The following is a 19427-nucleotide window of genomic DNA, read 5'->3' as shown; positions in this document are numbered from 1 at the left end:
ATAAAGATGTTGACCAGGGAACAGGGTGGTGTGTTAAAATGGCAGGCAACTGGAAGCTCGGAGTCTTTTTTGCAGGTGGAATGTAGATGTTCTGTGAAATGGTTATCCAGTGTACACTTCATTTCTCCAATGTAGAGGAAACCACATTGTGAGCAGCAAATGCAGTCAACTAGATTGTGGGAAGTGCGGGTAAAGTGCTGCTTCACGTAGAAGGTATATTTGGGCCCTTGGATACTGAGGGGGAGGAGGTAGATGGGCAGGTGTTACAACTTATGCAGTTGCAGGGGAAGGTGCCATAGAGGTATTGGGAGTGAAGGAAAAAAGGACCAGGATGTCCTGTCGAACGTGGCAAGGAAATGGAGGAGGGGTTTCGGTGTCTGATGGTGGCATTTAGCTGGAGGTGGCAGAAATGGTGGTTGATGTGGATGCTGGTGAGATGGTAAGTAAGTATAAGAGAAATCTTTTTGCTGTTGAGGTGAGGCAGAAGTGTGGGAGATGGGTCAGACCTGCTTGAGGGCCCTGTTGACAACAGTGCTAGGGAAGAAGATCGACAAGGAAGCCTCTGAAATGTCAAAGTTGGCCTCATCAGAACAAAAACTATGGAGATGGCGGAACTGAGAGAATGGAATGGGGTCTTTACAAGAAGCAGGATGCGAGGATATATAATTCAGGTAGCTGTGGGAGTCGGTGGGTTTATAATGGATATTAGTGGCCAGTGTATCCCCAGAAATGTCAAAGAAGGGAGGATTCAGAGATAGACGAGATGAAAGTGACGGCGGGGTGGAAGTTGAAAGTGAAATCAATTAACCTTTCCAATTCCGGATGAGAGAGGGAAGCAGCACCGATGATATCATCTATATAGCAGAGGAGTTATAGGTGGGGGCTGGAATAGGACTGGAACAAGGAATGTTCCACATATCCCACGAAGAGACAGGCATAACCGGGGCCCATGTGGGTACAATGGCCATCCCTCTGACCTGAAAAAAATTAGGGAAGTTAAAAGCGAAGTTGTTGAAGGTGAGGACGAGCTCAGCCAAATGGAGGAGGATGGTGGGTGGGTACGGTTCGCATTTCTGCTCCCTGAAGAAGCGGAGAGCCCTAAGACCATCCTGGTGGGGGATAGACGTGTAAAGGGATTACGTGTCCATGGTAAAGAAGAGGCATCTAGAACCTGTAAACTAGAAATTCCAAAACTGGCGTAAAGCATCAGAGGAATCACAGGTGTATGTGGGCAGGGACTGGACCAGGGGAGAAAAGACTGAGTCAAGGTAGGAAGAGATGAGTTCTGTGGGGCACGAGCAGCCAAAAACAATGGTTCTGTCCAGACAGTCCTGTTTGTGGATTTTCGGAAGGAGGTAGAAGCGAGCTGAGCGGGGCTGGGAGCTACCAGCTTGGAGGTAGTAGGGGCAAGATCACCAGATGAAATGAGGTCAGTGACTGTAGTTGATGCAGTTGCCTGATGTGCCTTGATGGGGGTCATGGCCCGAAGGGGAGATAGGAGGAGGCATCTGAGAGCTGGTCACAGGGAGGGGTCCCGGTGGAGGGAGAGTATTGGAGCTGAGTGAAGGGATCTGTGGGAAAAGGAGAGAATTCTTGTCCAAAGAAATAGGCAGGAAGGCGAAGATGGCGGAATAAGAGCTCAACATTATGTTATGCCCGAAATCTTTAAGGTGGGGACACAGAGGGATAAAGCTTTTTTGTCGAAGGTGGCAAGGAAATTGCCAGCTGTCACACAGATGCAAATCTTTTCCTTTACAAACAGAAACCAAAAGAAAGGCAATACTTTGAAATATGTAAATCAATAGCTTCAACAATAGAATCACTTTACTGAGAATGGGGTCTTTGGTCTTAAGCATTAGTTGTTGTTGAATATTTTTCCATTCAACACAAATCTTTGTTGAGTACAGAATCTTCAGCATCGGAGAGCGAAAGGTTAGGAGGGATGGTGAATACCTGACAAGAGATGGTTTGGGAGAGGGAACAGGAGGGGAGGGAGGTTCCAAAGGACCATCGGTATCTCAAAGCTGTTGTGGCTTGTGGGCCTTGATGCCTTAAAGGAAAGGAAAAGAAAAGGTTTCTGGTTAGCATGGCGAATGAGCCGGAGGATGAAGTGGAATAGTGGTGCAGCCCTGAGCCAGCATGTAACGATGCTGTTGGAGAGAGAGTCGCATAGCACTGAGTGTGGATCTCTGGATGCAGTGAGAGCAGGAACATTGAACATTACAGATATACTTGTATTCCTGGGTGGATTCAAAGCAGGAGGGATGAAACTTCAGTTGGAATCAACGTCAGGTGAGTCTGTCGGAGGCAGTGACTGAGGAATGTGATATGACTGTGTGAATGAGTTTTAGCAAATGCCTGGTCAAACACCAAAAGTGACAATGAAATTAGTATCAGTGGACAAGAGCAAAAATTGGAATGGAAAATGCTGTTCATTGTTAGTAATGATCCTACTAACAGTTCATTGTTGCTAGTTAACCTTTCAAGTATTATGAATGTAGAATCACATTTTTTCCTACTCAAACTACATTAGGTATTTTAAAAATGAGGCCTGTTTTTCTTTTCAATCGCTCTGAATTCAGTCTTTCTTACTCCCTTTATTTCTCTTTCTCTGCCCATTCTGATGTTAAGTTTACTTGTTCCAATTTACACTTCTTTCTCAGTCCTTTTATGTTGATTTCACAATTCTTCAATTTTATTGGTTTTAGAATTACGTACTGCTTATTTCATTCACTTGGACCCCAGATGCTAAGTTTCCCATGTGATGTTGCCAGCTGTCACACAGATACAAATCTTTTCCTTTATATAAAGAAACCAAAAGAAAGGCAATACTTTGAAATATGTAAATCGATAACTTCAACATTAGAATCACTTTACTGAGAATGGGGTCTTTAGACTTAAGCATTAGTTGTTGTTGAATATTTTTCCATTCAACACAAATTCAGTTTATTTTGAAAGGTATCTCACTTTTACATTGCACAAGTTTGACGTCGTAATGCGCACAGATTATAGTCCGCACGTCTGTTGGAATCGAGGACACAATGTGGATTCTATATCTGAAGTAATTTCACTTGGATTTCTGAAAACTTAATATTGTTTGGCAAAGTGTTTGACTGAGAAAACTGACAACAATAATGCTATGCATTCTATCCTTTCAATTGTCAGTTGTTTGGAGAAAAAGATTTGAACTCTAAATGTTCATGGTTGCAAGTCAGTCACTGATTGAAAGGGAGCATTTAGTCAGAGAGTCATTGAGATGTACAGCATGGAAACAGACCCTTCGGTCCAACTCGTCCGTGCTGACCAGATATCCCAATCCAATCGAGTCCCATCTGCCAGCAACTGGCCTATATCCCTCCAAACCCTTCCTATTCATATACCCATTCAAATGTCTCTTAAATGTTGCAGTTGTACCAGCCTCCACCACTTCCTCTGGCATTTCATTCCATACCCGTACCACCCTCTGTGTGGAAAAAGTTGCCCCTTAGGTCTCTTTTATATCTTCCCCCTCTCACCCTAAACCTATGCCCTCTAGTTCTGGACTCCCCGACCCCAGGGAAAAGACTTTGCCTATTTACCTTATCCATGCCCCTCATAATTTTGTAAACCTCTATAAAGTCACCCCTCCAACACTCCAGGGAAAACAGGCCCAGCCTGTTCAGCCTCTCCCTATAGCTCAAATCCTCCAACCCAGGCAACATCCTTGTAAATCTTTTCTGAACCCTTTCAAGTTTCACATCTTTCTAATAGGAAGGAGACCAAAATTGCACGCAATATTCCAACAGTGGCCTAATCAATGTCCTGTACAGCCGCAACATGACCTCCCAACTCCTGTACTCAGTACTCTGACCAATAAAAGAAAACATACCAAACGCCTTCTTCACTATCCTTCTACCTGCGACTCCACTTTCAAGGAGCTATGAACCTGCAATCCAAGGTCTCTTTGTTCAGCAACACTCCCTAGGACCTTACCATTAAGTGTATAAGTCCTGCTAAGATTTGCTTTCCCAAAATGTAGCACCTCGCATTTATCTGAATTAAACTCTATCTGCCACTGCTCAGCCCATTGGCCCATCTGGTCAAGATCCTGTTTCATCTGAGGTTTGATGGAATGAATTCATTCACAACTTGAAGCATTTGTAATTTTGTTGGTAACGAAAGGCCTAATGGCAGGTCAAGGCAGAATCTATTTTTGTATTATACCTCACAGAGTTAAGTCATGAGGCCTTTGACTTTGGATAATCTTAGCAGCTTAGCTTTCAAAGTTCAAGAAGATTGACCAGTTTTATTTTTGCCATCCCATCTTCTAACATAAATGGGACAAACTGAGTCAAAAATCATAAAAAGAAAGCTTCTTACTACCTCCTTACTTGTACTGTATCACTGCCAATTTTGAGGCTTGAAGTAAGCATACATTCTTGCTAGTCTCTCATTCTTGTAAAATGGGATTTCAGGATACAGGTGTAATTCCAATGCTACTTTAATGGACTAATACAATGCTTACCAAATACAGATCTTTTCTGCAGCCCCAAGCAGCAAGTGAGCAAAGTGTCCATTGAAGGGCTTTCTGGCAGGCTTAAGGAAAAATGCTTGGAATGTTCAACACGTTATCATTATTCGCACACATTCTTAAAAATTCCCAAATTTTGACTTACATGCCCGTTTTTAAACACATTAGACCAATCCTTGAAATGCATCTTACAGTTATCTGAAAACTCATATTGCATATATTTCAATGATACAGTGCTCAGAATACTTTGAGCAGTCTTCAGAGTTTATGTTGCATTATTGCAGTTATTTCTATTGATGTTAAGTACTCAGGAATAATAAATTATCAGCTGTATTAATGCCAATTTGGTTGCATATTATGCAGACTTCATGAAGTCATACTTAATACTGTTTCACCTTGTATGAGAACAGTAGGAGAGAACACAGCCAGCACTCAGAGTGGGATAAGTTCTAAACTAAACTGTAGAAAAGTTTCAATGGTCATTCTATGGGAGAGACTAAAATAAAAACAAAGTGCTGGAGAAACTCAGGCCAGGCATTACCTATGGAAAGAGAAACAGAGTTACCATTCTATGCAATAGAATCATGTTTGACTTGAAACATTCACTCTAATTCTGTCTCCACAGATGCTGCCAGACCTGCAGAGTTTCTTCAGCAAGTGTTTGCTTCAGATTTACAGCATCTACAAGAAATTGCTTTTGCTATGGGGCAGACTTGCTAGGGCACCTCTGAGAAGCAGAACAGTTCACTCAATCCCAATTTAGTAATTTATTTCAGAAATTAACATTGTAATAGAGAATGTGTGTAGTTTTAAGACATGGCATGTGGTAAGTGTAACTTGCTGGAGAGGAGGAAGGTGACTTTGGACCTAGTGGCTCTTCAAGGGGATTTTCTTCATGTCCTTATGGATGAGCTAGAGACCACATGATAGAGTACATTGTTATAAATGTATTATTACAGTTATAGAACTGTAATAGAACTGAATTTTACAACTGCCAGGAAGAAGGGAAACTTGGTCATTGATATTTTTTCAAGTATTAAATCCTTCCATTCCTAAAATTTCCAGTCCAAAGTAATTGGAGAGTGTTCAAAGATTCTGATCAAGACTATGTTAAAGAAGGAAGCTCTGTTTTACCATACTTCCCTCTGATTTTATAATTCTGTGCCACATTTGCATCATTTATATCAATGGTTAGGGTTTGGTCTGCATATACTAAAGGAGTATCCCTCTCTTAAATTGAACACTTAAGAGTTTTTGAGAGGAAGAAAAGAAGGTAAATGGTATGTTCATTGGTAAGCTTAAGTCATCTAAGCATTATCAACTTGAAAATAACGCAAACGATTAATTATTGAACTTTCCTTACATGATATATATTTATATTCATTTGCACAAGTATCACTCGCCTGTTTAGCTGGAAAGATTTTTGTTTATAATCATCATATAGATGATATAATATAGAGAAGCTGCAGAGCTGGGCAGAAAGGTGGCAAATGGAGTTCAATGTAGCTAAGTGTGAGGTGATTCACTTTGGTAAGAGTAACAAAAAAATGGGGTACTGGGCTAATGGTCGGATACTTGGTAGTGTGGATGAGCAGAGGGATCTTGGTGTCCATGTACACAGATCTTTGAAAGTTGCCACCCAGGTAAATAGTGCAGTGAAGAAGGCATATGGCGTACTGGCTTTTATTGGTAGAGGAATTGAGTTCCGGAGTCCTGAGGTCATGTTGCAGTTGTATCAGACTCTGTTGCAGCCGCATCTGGAGTATTGTGTGCAGTTTTGGTCGCCATACTATAGGAAGGATGTGGAGGCACTGGAACGGGTGCAGAGGAGGTTTACCAGGATGTTGCCTGGTATGGCAGGAAGATCGTATGAGGAAAGGCTGAGGCACTTGGGGCTGTTTTCATTGGAGAAAAGAAGGTTTAGGGGTGACTTGATAGAGGTGTACAAGATGATTAGGGGTTTAGATAGGATTGACCATGAGAACCTTTTTCCACGTATGGAGTCAGCTATTACGAGGGGGCATAGCCTTAAATTAAGGGGTGGTAGGTATAGGACAGATGTTAGGAGTAGATTCTTTACTCAGCGAGTCGAGAGTTCATGGAATGCCCTGCCAGTAGCAGTGGTGGACTCTCCCTCTTTATGGGCATTGGATAGGCATATGGAGGATAGTGGGCTAGTGTAGGTTAGGTGGGCTTGGATCGGCGCAATATCGAGGGCCAAAGGGCCTGTACTGCACTGTATTCTTCTATGTTCTATCATCATCCTCTGTCAGCTAAAAGCTTCAGCCACCTGAATTAGTACAAGGGAGGATGGTGTCAATTTATTTTCTGTAAAAATAGGCCTGAAAACTGGACAGTTTAAATCCAAAATTTCACTATCCAATTCATACCTATGCTTCCCAGCACCAGAAATAGCAAATGAGTTATGCAGTGAATATTCAAGAATTCTGTGTAGCTGTCATGGATTTTACGGAGGGTAATTGTTGAAGCTCCTTTCTTTTATGTAGTTCAATTCCATGAATATTGCAACAAAATCTGAACTGATTTAATTACAAAATTGTTTGTAAGATTGTTAAATCATGTATTTGTAATAACACATTATGTCTGTTTCATTCTTGCAGTCGTTGGGTCAGACTTTTGTTTGGACGAGAATTTCCTCTTCAGGATCTCTTGGTGATCTGGGATACTTTGTTTGCTGACAGTGTTACTCTGGATTTAGTTGACTATATTTTTGTTGCAATGCTGCTATACATAAGAGATATTTGTAAGTATATGCATACATAAGTTACATTCTTATTGCTTAGATTCAAAGATTTTCTTTAAAAGGTCTCACTTTATGTTGAGATTAAAAAAAACACAAAGGTACTTTTTTTTATAAAAAGTACTATGTAATTAATTTGAATTGATATTGCATTATGTTGGAACATAATTTGTCTAGTTTTGAGTTTTTGACCACTACAGAAAAAAATTGGGGGTCATTACTTACTCTTTAAGTGAGGTTTTCCACACCAGTGTGTACTTTTACAATTTACAAGTGAAGACTGAGATGATTAATAATATACTAACAATCTTGTTTCCCAACGGTGTGAACATTAACAGTTTGCCTTGTAGTCAATGAAGATCTCTCATTTTATTTAGAAGTCTGTACTTCTGGGATTAGACAGCAAGTATCTAGAACAGCTTCCTTTTTGGCTATGAATTGACAGAATTTTTAAAATATCAGGTACCTTTGAGGCTGCATATAAGGCAAGGTGCTTCAAATGGAAATCTTTAAGGCCTTTCAATGAGACAGAATGGTTAGAAATACCGGAAGACTGTTTTGTTCAAGTTATTTGGCCCACTCATGTTGAGAAAGGTGCTTTACTATATATTATAATGCAAAGATAAGTTGGGCTGATTGAATTAAGAGTCCATACCCAGCAGATATTCTAAATGTTCACATCACTTTCGAACAAAGCATCTTACTGATTCATATGATGCCTGATCTTAATCATTGTCTTACTGGTTCATCTTTGGAAAAGTTTGAGTGGCACAAGCAAAAGGCATGAATATCGAGGTCAGGCCACACGGGATATTATTATTGAATCTTATTATGCTAAAGTTAAAGCATATTTAAAAGTAAGAACTTACAACTATATAAGACAGCAGTCAATGCCATGCCACTGGATCCAAAAGGTTAATATTGTATACTCAAATTTGAAACAGTAAGAATATTGGGTATATTAAAACACACACTTTGGTATGTGGAAGCCTGCCACCTTGTGACTGAAACATAATTCCAACTAAATTCAAATAATTTTGCCCCGTATCATAGCCATTAAAAATGTAGCATAGCTTTTGACTGCTTTGTACACATTCTTGGAGGATGAGCTGGAAAACAGACCTTAAAGATTGATATCTTACTGATTTAATTATATTACTTGAGGCATTTTTTTTTCTATTTACAAAGAGTCCAGATGTTTAGTAGATTAAGTATCAAACCATTGTCCTGACCAATTCAATTGCTGTTTTATTAATGTTGCTTTAAAATGTCAAGATCGTAAGTAAACTATAATCATTTAAGTTCAGTAAAGATGCAGTGCTACGTAGTTTGCTGTTCAGATAACACTAACTTGCATTATTAATGTACCATGTGTTTTTGGCTTTAATGACTTTCACAAAAAGTACAGTAAATGGTCACAAGAGAACAAAAGTATTATGGAAGAGTGAGCATGATAAGCGAGTGCTTCACAAATGAAACCAGATGTATGAAATTACAAGCTGTCGGATCAAAAAGGAAATGAAGATGATGAAGTAGTTCTCACTATAAAATATAATTGTTTGTTTCAATCACATTCAAGATTTTTGCTCATAATCATTAAACGTCCAGACTTTCCTTGACTACTAGCATACTACTACTGTTAGTTAAGAGGTTAGGATACATAAAATTAGAATACATATTATTTATTTCTCTTTTTAAATAGATTTAACATAGCACATATTCCATTACTGAAACATTGTCAGACACTTTACCGAATGTCTAAAATAAATGGATTGAATAATCCTGAGATTATTGCAAAAAGGTATATGATCCATGGGGTTAATATTTGGTTCCGTATTACATTGATTTGTCTCTTACTGTTAAAAGTTGCATTATTTTTAAGTATTTTAGTTTTTCAAACATTTCTTGGTGAACACATTCTGTCATTGAAGTGACATTTGTGTGATGAAATTATGCAGAATGTCTCACTGATTCTCTGGCCAAACATAATTGATGGACAAATGCCTTTGTAGTGTAATATTCTTCTTGGTTCCTAAATTTTCCCATCAGCTGTAGTTATTTAAGATCTGTTTGTGTGTGTATAAATATTTATTTAAATAAAACTGTCATACTGTTTTGTGTTTTTTTTTAACCTTCCTTAGTAATTGCGAGTAACTATCAAACCTGCCTTCGATTGCTTCTCCATTATCCATCTGTAGATGATGTACACTCCTTAATTCAGAAAGCACTCTTCTTACGGGATCCAAAGGTAATACAATATTCTTTGAGGTGTGTTCTTATATTGAAAAGAAATGTTTATGATTACACTGCTTATTGATACTCTCGGAAATTCTGATGTTTCAGGCACTCATTTTAAACGATAAATTATGTAACATTAAAATGTCTATTACTCATGAAATAAAGTTACTCATGAAGTTAACTAAGATGCCAAATTCCTGATTCCAAATTTCATACATGAGAGTTGCAACTATTTTTAGGATTGAACATTTTGGTACAATGCAACAGATTGTAGAATTATAAACTTACATACTTCAAAGTAATAAGGAAATTAGTGTTAAGATTCAGCATTTAAAGAACCCTAAACAAAGAAATATCTATATTGGAATATATGTAACTCTATCTGTTGTGCATTCTTTGAAGATGGGTCAATTAATGGAAAAACAGAACACTGTTGTATTTTCTGCTGTATGATTTGGTTCAACCATGGTCATTTGCTACCTTTATATAAATGATAGAAAATGTTCTGAATTATTATGCATTTGAGGGCACATCTGTAACCAGAGGGGTAATAATTCATCAATTATAGCCTCTGAACTGCAGTCAATATTTGTTTTATTATACCCATGAGCTAAATTTATTTTTCAAATGGGAAATGTTTTCACCCATTTTGAATGGTTAATAGCCTGTGCTTTGTGGTCTGTTCACCGAAGATTATTACCTACTGCCATCAGTTATTTGCCAGGAGTTAAGACATTTTAGATTGTGTATTTTTTTTAGCAAATCATATTTTGCAGAGCAAAATGCTAATAAATACATAAGCTAACTAATGTAGTTTTACATAAAAATGAGTGAGACCATAAGTAAATGCAAATAATTACCTTTTAGGAAATACCCATAATTGTTCGTGTACTTTTTGGTGGCCCTCATTTGTTTGGCATTTTTGTGACAGTGAGTTGTCAATCTTGGCTCAGCGGTAGTAATGTTGCCTGTTACTCAGAAAATCGTGTACTTTAAAGCGCTTAATTATATGGCATTTCGGTGTAGTAATGAACTGCATTGTCAGAAATTAAGCCTAGGTCCTATTTCCCTTTTCACATCTTGTGAAGTAATATTGTGGTAATATTAGAACAAAAGCAGAGTAACTTCTGGTAAACCAACAAACTCAACAGGTTATGTATTCATTGGCGTATTGCTATTCCTGTTACTAATTAGCAATGTTGTACTAGTGATTGTATTTCATTATGGCATGATTAATTGATTGTAAAACACTTTTGGATGTACTAAGATCATGAAATATACTGCTCACTTTCCTTATTCAAGTGTTACTGGCAAAGGATTTTCTTCAAGTCATCAAAAATGATGATGAAACATAATGTAGTACAAAGTGATGCTTGATGTTGCAAGTTCCCATCTTGTTTCTTGTGTCAAAGAGAAGTCCAAGATAGAGATTAAGAGATATTTCTATAAGGAGTAAAATCTAAGTAAACAATTCAACCTTATTCTTTTTGGTAGTTATTAATTTAATGGTAACAGGCCGACAACTGTGGCATTTTCAGTGAGTATGACAGAAACTGGGGTCATTATTAAGGTGTGTGTAGAAATGGCAGAGATATTGAGCAATTACTTTTTGTCTGCCTTTACAGAAGAAAATAAAACTTATTACCAGAAATCCAGTGTAACCAGATGGCTAAAAAGAGTGAGGAATTTAAGACCATAAGACATAGGAGTAGAAATTAGGCCACTCGGCCCATTGAGTCTGCTCTGCTATTCAATCATGGCTTTTAGGTGTTTCAATTCTGGTTTCCCACTTTGTCTCCCTAAATGTTGATCCTTTTGGCAATCAAGAACTTATCTATCTTTGTTTTAAATATACTCAATGATCTGGTTTCCACAGCCTTCTGTGACAATGCATTCCAGATTTACCACTCTTTGGCTAAATAATTTTCTCCTTATCTTAGTTCTAAAAGATCTTCCCTTGACTCTAAAGCAGTGCCCTCAGGTAATTGATATCAGTTGAGGAAAACTGGCAAAATTTAAGAGACTAACGATTAAGGGGTAGGAGATTGAGAGACACTGTGGTACACATTGATGTCCAAAAACCTGAGCATTCGTCACAGGAAATAAACCACTTGAAACATCTAAATGATAAAGTTGTAGAAGTAAATTCAATCAGGGTATATCTTCAATTAGCACCTTATGCACTTCAAATATTTGAACTCTCTATGAAGTATCAGGAAAAATGACTTGAACACAAAACAGAATTACTGGTGAATCCATACGGTTGGTTGAATGTGGATTCAAAAGCTCAAGCTGGTGAATTATTGGAATTTCATCTTGAAAAGAACATTGCAAGTTTGAACCCCACTGCATTCTGAAGAACAAAAAGATGAGGTGTACTGCATGAAGCAGCAGGTCCAGACTTTAAAAACTGATAAGGAATATCTTAAATTTAAATTTTAAAAAGAGGAGCTGATGAACAACCTGAAACTGTCTAGACACCAATCAGTAAACATGGACAAAAATTCTAAAATAAATGGAATACATGTGAAGTGGTCACATGACCACCTCACCCTGGACTTGTAGTTTTCCTCACAGTTCATGAACCACATCATTCCATTCCCACAGGGATTTTTCATTATTCCTCTGTTTTGATTGAAAAACGTTTCCAATGGGTCCTTTGAGCTTGTGACAGAAGTATGATTGACAACCAGCTTCAAAATCATCTTCCTTAATCACTTTGTACATAACAGATTTTGTCATTTCATTTTGATTCATACGAGATGAATAAACCTGCACTGGGGGAGTTTTGCTCTTTTCAGCTCAAGCCATTTTCTCTTTTATCTGAACAATATGTTGTAGCCTTCTGCACTAATTCATTTTCTTAACACTGACACTTGATAAGTGGAGACTTCAATTCCACTTTTTTTCACAATTTCCTTCCAAGATTTGTTTACTCCCTTACTGTCTAGTTCCTTCTAAGGTCAGTTGATGTTTTCATTCAGCTTAGCGTCATCTATGGAACCCTTGCACAAGTTCAGAACTGAAGAGGTACTGAAGACTTCTGGAGTCAACTCAGACGTGGAATGTTAACTGTGTGTCTCTCTCTCTCTCTCTGCAGAGACTGCCAGACTTGCTAAATTTCATCAGAACTTTATTTTATGTTTCTAGCATCCACGATATTTTGCATGGATTGAGAATTGGTTCATGGGCAAGAAACAGTGAGTGGGAATGAGGGTTGATGACCCTGAACCAGTGGGGTCCCACAGGAATCAGTGTTGTGACTGCAACTGTTTCCAAAATATAGTTACGACTTGGAGAAAGGAAGCAAATGTACTGTAGCCAAATTTACAGATGACACAAGTTAGGTGGAAAGGCAGGTTGCAAGAGGGATACAAACCATTTACAGAGAGGTAGTAATAGATTAAGTAAGCAGACAAAATGTTGGCAAATGGAGTTTAATGTGGGAAAATGGGAAGTTGTTTATTTTGGAAGGAAGAACAAAGAACATGAATATGATTTTAAAACTGGAGAAAGCTGCAATACCAGGGATCTTAGGGGATACTTGTATATAAGCTAAAAAGCTAGCACACAGGTGCAGCTGGTAATCGGGAATGCTATTTAAGGAAACATATCATATCATTGCAGGCAGTTCAAAGAAGGTTCAATAGGATGTTGCCTGGTGTGGAGAGATTGTCCTGTGAGCAAAGATTAAACAGGTTGGGTCTTTACTCACTGCAGTTTAGAAGAATTGAGAGGTCATGTCATTGAAACATAAAATTCTTAAAGCACTTGACAGGGTAAATGCTGAGAGGAAGTTTCCCCTCATGGGTGATTCTAGGGCCAGAGGGCACAGTCTCAGGATAAAGGGGCACCAATTTAAGACTGCGATGAGGAAGAATTTCTTCTGAGTGTTGAGAATCTTGGAGCTCCTTGTCAGAGAGAGTGATTGGGGCAGAGATTTAGTGTAATAAGTCTAAGATACATGGAGCTTTAATCAGTAGGGGAATTAGGACAGTGAACTGAGGAATGTCAGAGCTGCTATGATCTTACTGAATGGCATACTAGGATCAATGGGCCACACAGCCTACTCCTGATCCTATTTCTATGGGCCTAGCTTTTATACGAAACCTACCTTTTTCCTGAAATTGCTGCATTTGTTTCTACTTGGGGAACATTGTTGGCTCAAATAAAAGCAAATCCAGAACCATGTAATCTGAAGAAACTTTTTTTTTGTCAGTACACTGGTTTCCCAGAGTCGATAATGAAGGATCAGCTTGCATACATAAGAAGAAGCACTTACAACACAGTGTAGTCCCTTTTACTCTTGCTGTTTAAATTTACAAATCTGTGTACATTAGATGTGATTTTATATCTTAATTACGATTCTACCATAAATCCATAGAAGTGCTGCAAATTCTGCATCCTACAATCTTATACTCCACAACCACCTGATGAAGGAGCAGCGCTCCGAAAGCTAGTGTTTCCAAATAAACCTGTAGGACTATAACCTGGTGTGTGTGTGATTTTTAACTTCGTACACCCCAGTCCAACGCAGACACCTCCAAATCATGCAATAATTGCAGCATTAACTAGCTATTAGTAAAGGACAACTAAACAAAACTGTAAGCTGTTTTATTCTTGAACTCTGGAGTTCAACCTGTACGATATTACCAGCTGGTACATTACACCTATTAATATATCTCGATTTTCTTTGTTTTCCAAAGTTTAAAATTCATTACTTACTACTTAAAGTAGTAAGCCTTCATCAAATTCAGGAGATTATGTTCTTATTGAAAATTTAATGTTGCAGCTGTATGAATTGACTTGTTTGAATGCTAACCCCTTCCACACCTAGGACAGGTCATTAACATGGATTTGAAGATGACTAATATTTTGCCATCCTCTTGTATCCCTTTATCTGGTACTGTTTATTGCTGGCCAGCCTGCAACACTCGCAAGTGAATATACAAAAATGTTAACATGAATAAAATCTTGGCTAACTAACAGTGTTGGGATCGGGGGCATTTTCAGGATGACAACCTGATATACAAGGATTTGAAACAGTCCAGAGAAAGTTCACTAGGCTGATACCATATATGGAGCAACTGTCTTATGAGGAGAGGTTGAATAGAGTGGGCCTGTACCCATTAGAATTTAGAGGAATGACAGATGGACTTATTGAAAGGTACAAGATTTTTAGGGGGCTTGACCAGGTTGTTGTGGAAATATTACTTCCACTTGTGGGAGACTGTTAGACCAGAGGGCACAATCTCAGAATAAGAGGCTGCCCATTTACAACAGAGATATGGAGGAATTTATTCTCTCCATGAATTTTGGTACAGAGGAATCTGGATTATCCAGCATTTAGTTATCCAAATATCAGATTATCCGGCAAGATGGCAAGGTCCTGATGATTGGCTAAACTATGTTAGCCAGCATTCAGTTATCTCGAATTCGATTAACCGACTGAAATATTCCCCGCCCGTGCCCTTCTGATAATGGACGTTCCTCTGTAATATCTGAGCGCGGAGAGGTGTTGAGGTTGTGTCATTAAGTATATTCAAGGCTGAGATGGACAATTTTTTTTGATCAGTAAGGGAATCCAGGGTTATGGGGGAAAAGGCAACAACGTGGAATTGAAGATTATTGGACTGGTCATGATCTCATTGCATGGAGGAGCAGACGTGATGGGCTGAATGGCCTACTCCTACATCTTATGGTCTTGCAGATAATTCATGTTTGCTTTCCTATGAAAAGTCTCCATTTAAAGTTGCTCTGCTTAATGTTCCTTCCTTTCAGAGGCTTTTAGTTTGTTACATGCTAGTATTTTAAATTTTGTTTTGTCAGCACTTGCTACCATTGAAATCAGCATCCAAAATTGCACTGTCTGCCTCACAGAAACGTTCTCCCTCCTTTGCTTCCTCCTTGACCTTGCTTCCCAACCTCCCCATCTAGTTTGCTCCACCCTGCATTGTCTCACCCTCATCTGGGCGAAAGTGGACACTGCAGATCCTGGAGATCAGAGTCAAGATTAGACTGGTGCTAGAAAAGTACAGCAGGTCAGGCAGCATCTGAGAAGCAGGAAAATCAGCATTTCGGGCAAAAGCCCTTCATCAGGAATGAGCCTCTTGGCTTATTGCTACCTGGGCACTTTTCTCTCCGCCCAACCTTGTTTCTCGCATGTTCCCCATGCCTCATCGTTCCCCATGCCTCATCGTTCCCTATGCCTCATCGTTCCCCATGCCTCATCGTTCCCCATGCCTCATCGTTCCCCATGCCTCATCGTTCCCCATGCCTCATCGTTCCCCATGCCTCATCGTTCCCCATGCCTCATCGTTCCCCATGCCTCATCGTTCCCCATGCCTCATCGTTCCCCATGCCTCATCGTTCCCCATGTCTCATCGTTCCCCATGTCTCATCGTTCCCCATGTCTCATCGTTCCCCATGTCTCATCGTTCCCCATGCCTCATCGTTCCCCATGCCTCATCGTTCCCCATGCCTCATCGTTCCCCATGCCTCATCGTTCCCCATGCCTCATCGTTCCCCATGCCTCATCGTTCCCCATGCCTCATCGTTCCCCATGCCTCATCGTTCCCCATGCCTCATCGTTCCCCATGCCTCATCGTTCCCCATGCCTCATCGTTCCCCATGCCTCATCGTTCCCCATGCCTCATCGTTCCCCATGCCTCATCGTTCCCCATGCCTCATCTCTCCCACGCCTCACATCTCCCACTGTCACCTTCATAGTTTGCAGTCTCTTTCCCTCTCCTCTAACCAGTGTCTATAATCTTCCTTTTGCTGTTGGCTTCCCTCCTGAAATCAAACTGAGGTCCCTTGCTCCATCTGGTGGCCCATGTCTTTCAGCACAGACAGTTGTAGGAGTACAGCTGCATCAATAACACCTGTCACTAGATGGAGCATGATAAAAATTAATCATACTATAAAATATCACATTGTTCCTTCATAACAAAGGCTGAACAGACAACCAAGTAGCAGGACAAGACCAATGAGCTCTTTGACCCTACTCTGCTACTTAGTAAGACAACAGCTTTTCTGATTGTAACCATAAGTCCAGACTCTGTGTACCTCAATAACCTTTTACCTGCCTATTTACTAAAAATCCATCCTGCCACGCCTTAAAATTTTCAATAATTCGAATTTCACGATATTTTCAGGATGAGTTTCAAAGTTTCTCAACTCTCTGTGAGAAATTTTTTTCACCTAATCTCTCGTTTAATTGGGGGGGGCTCTTACTTTTAAACAGTGACTCTGGAGCCCAATGCCAGTTTTATCTCAAATTACTTTAAGAACTGATGCTTCATATAAACTCCTTTCTGTTAAACTCTCAGGAATAGCACAAACTTTAAATGAGCATGTCCTGTAATTGTACATTGTTTAACAGAAGGGACTTATTGTATTGCTTCTCAGGAAGGAAATAAGATGTAATTTGGTTTATCAAATACTGTAGAGGATAAATATGTAGAAATTAGTATGTTACAAAACCTAAGCACATTGACAGCATAACTTGACCCAAATGCTAGACACACTTTAAAAAATTGTGCCTCATTGTTCTACAATTGGATAAATGTTATTTCTAACTGGGAATTGGATTTAAGTATCGAGAGTGAGGTTGCTTAAAATCTGTTTTTCGTCATTTTACAATGATATTTGTTAATCATCAGTGGTGAAGTTCGGGTTAAAGTTTCCAATTCAAGTAGGGTATAAATATTTATCCAATAGTAGTTTGGTCATGCTGCATGTTATTACACACAAATGTACTTGATTCATTCTGGAGTGCTTTTTGCACTAAATGATTCACACCACAGTGAATAAAGTTTATTTTCAACAAATATTACTGAGAAATAATATCATTACATATTCTGTTGTGCTTTATGACAATGTTTTACATCAGTGGAAAATTTATAGGTATGTATATGGTTTGTTTACAGTGAAAGCACAAGGACTTAGTCTGTTTGCAATTTTTGTCAATTCTTGGTATACTTTTTCTTGAATCCCCAAATCTCCATTACAATTACAGTCATCAAATGTCACACAGAGGCAGAACACAGAATTTGTCTGATGTTAGGTCCATTAGTTAGGAGTAAATGAAGGGGGATGGGTCTGGGGGGGTTTTTCTTCGGAGGGTCGGTGTGGACTTGTTGGGCCGAAGGGCCTGTTTCCACACTGTAGGGAATCTAATCTAATCTTGAAGTAATTTTTTGTATTATATTATTTGCAGTGCTCCTGTCACACCTTTTTTAATGTGTGATATGTTAAAACTCGTGTGCAACTGTAATTTATACTTGTGTAATGTTTGATTGTGACATCTAATTGAAACGGTCAAGTATTTTAGGATTTCAGGTTTTTAACCCTGTTAGTCTTGTGTAAACTAGAACAGCAAACAAGTAAGCTAACTTTGAGTCGAGATGACTCTTCATTAGAGCTGAAGAGGAGTCATCTAGACTCAATGTTAGCCTGCTCTGACTCCATGGATGCTGTCTGACCTGCTGTGATCTCCAGCATTTGTTTTCAGTACAGATTCCAGCATCTGAAGTAATTTGTTCCTAAAGTAAACAAGTAAATTATGCAAAGAATTGCTTGCTTCAAATGAACCGATTTTAATCTTTTTTTTTCTATATTTTCCTCAGGCTTTCAGCTCACTTTTTTTGTTTTGAAGTATAACTTTTCTACTCAGCATATTATCTTCGACCACAAATTACTCAAATTGTTCTCTGAAAGAAATGCTGCAATTTTTTCTTATTCATTCAAATTGCTAAATTCCAACATAGGAAAGTGCACCAAATAATAGATTTGTCTTATGATATTCAGATTGATTTAACAAAAATGAAAGGGCATTATATAAATATATTTAAAGTGTTGGCTGTGTCTTAGTTGGTAGCACCCTCTTTACAAGGTTCTCAGTTCAAGTCCTAATCAAGAGTTTGAGCACAAAAACCTGCATTGATTATAGTACAGTACAAAGAAATGCTGTAGTTAGATGTACTGTCTTTAAGATGGCTGTTTTTTGGGGCTGTTATGTTGTCTTTCAGATGGCTGTTATATAGATCTTATGATACCAATCTGAAGAAGAGCAGGGGAGTTATCCCTGGTATCCTGTCCAATATTTATTCCTTATCCTTCACAAAGCTAATGAAGCAGTTATTCTCACTCAGTGTAGTGAGGATTTGCTGTGCATAAGATGGCTGTCACATTTCCTACTTTACAAGAGATATTACACTTCAGATTTACTTCAATGACTGTAAAGTGATTTGAGAAGCCTGGTGGTCATTAAAAAGCTTTGCATATAGTTTGTTTTAAATCAAAAAATATTTTCTTGTTTTTTTAAGTTTTCTCTATTTCTTGCCACCAAATGCACCCTTTCCTTCCACCCCATCAGTCAGATCATCACTGAGAAAGCAACATTTTAGTGTGACAATCAAATAGAGTCCCACATTGATGATTTGGGTTTTACAATAAAGGAGTACGGTACTATCTCACCTTGATGATCATTTCCCAAGTATTGATAAATGCCACAAAGCATGTCAGTTCATAAACACTGTTGAGCCTTGAGCCATGTTTGTTAGGCAGTCGAACTCTCATTACTTGCTGTTATGCATCAACTTACTTAATGATATACATATCCTGTTCAAATATTGATATCTCAACATCCTACATCCCTCCCAAAAGCCTCATCCTAATGCTCCAATACCTGTATAACTCCTTCCCGCTGATTTCAAATGCTACAGATCTCCTGGTTACTCCAGCTCCCTAGGATTCCACTTTCAATTCTTCAGTTTCATATCTTGAATATCGCTGAACTGGAACTTTTGATCTTGACACTCATTAGGACAAATGCAAGAACATAAAATTTCAAATCCTCTTAACACTTCAGTGCACAAGAAGAATGTGCTAACTGGTTGCCAATTCAACTCTGGC

The 19427-nt window shown here is 38.8% G+C and overlaps 1 protein-coding gene across 10 annotated transcripts in view; it reads left to right on the top strand.

The window, feature by feature from the left end:
- Positions 1 to 19427, top strand: part of tbc1d5 (TBC1 domain family, member 5) — a 511825-nt gene that overhangs the window by 355534 nt on the left and 136864 nt on the right. For all 10 annotated transcript variants that reach the window (XM_072575721.1, XM_072575720.1, XM_072575718.1 and 7 more), the window contains 2 exons: positions 7132 to 7274; positions 9413 to 9519. In XM_072575721.1, the coding sequence (XP_072431822.1) occupies positions 7132 to 7274; positions 9413 to 9519 (250 nt within the window). The remainder of the gene's footprint in view (positions 1 to 7131; positions 7275 to 9412; positions 9520 to 19427) is intronic.

Source organism: Chiloscyllium punctatum, chromosome 8, assembly GCF_047496795.1.
Source record: "Chiloscyllium punctatum isolate Juve2018m chromosome 8, sChiPun1.3, whole genome shotgun sequence".
NCBI classification, from domain to species: Eukaryota; Metazoa; Chordata; class Chondrichthyes; order Orectolobiformes; family Hemiscylliidae; genus Chiloscyllium; species Chiloscyllium punctatum.
This window is presented reverse-complemented; position numbering and strand designations above follow the sequence as displayed.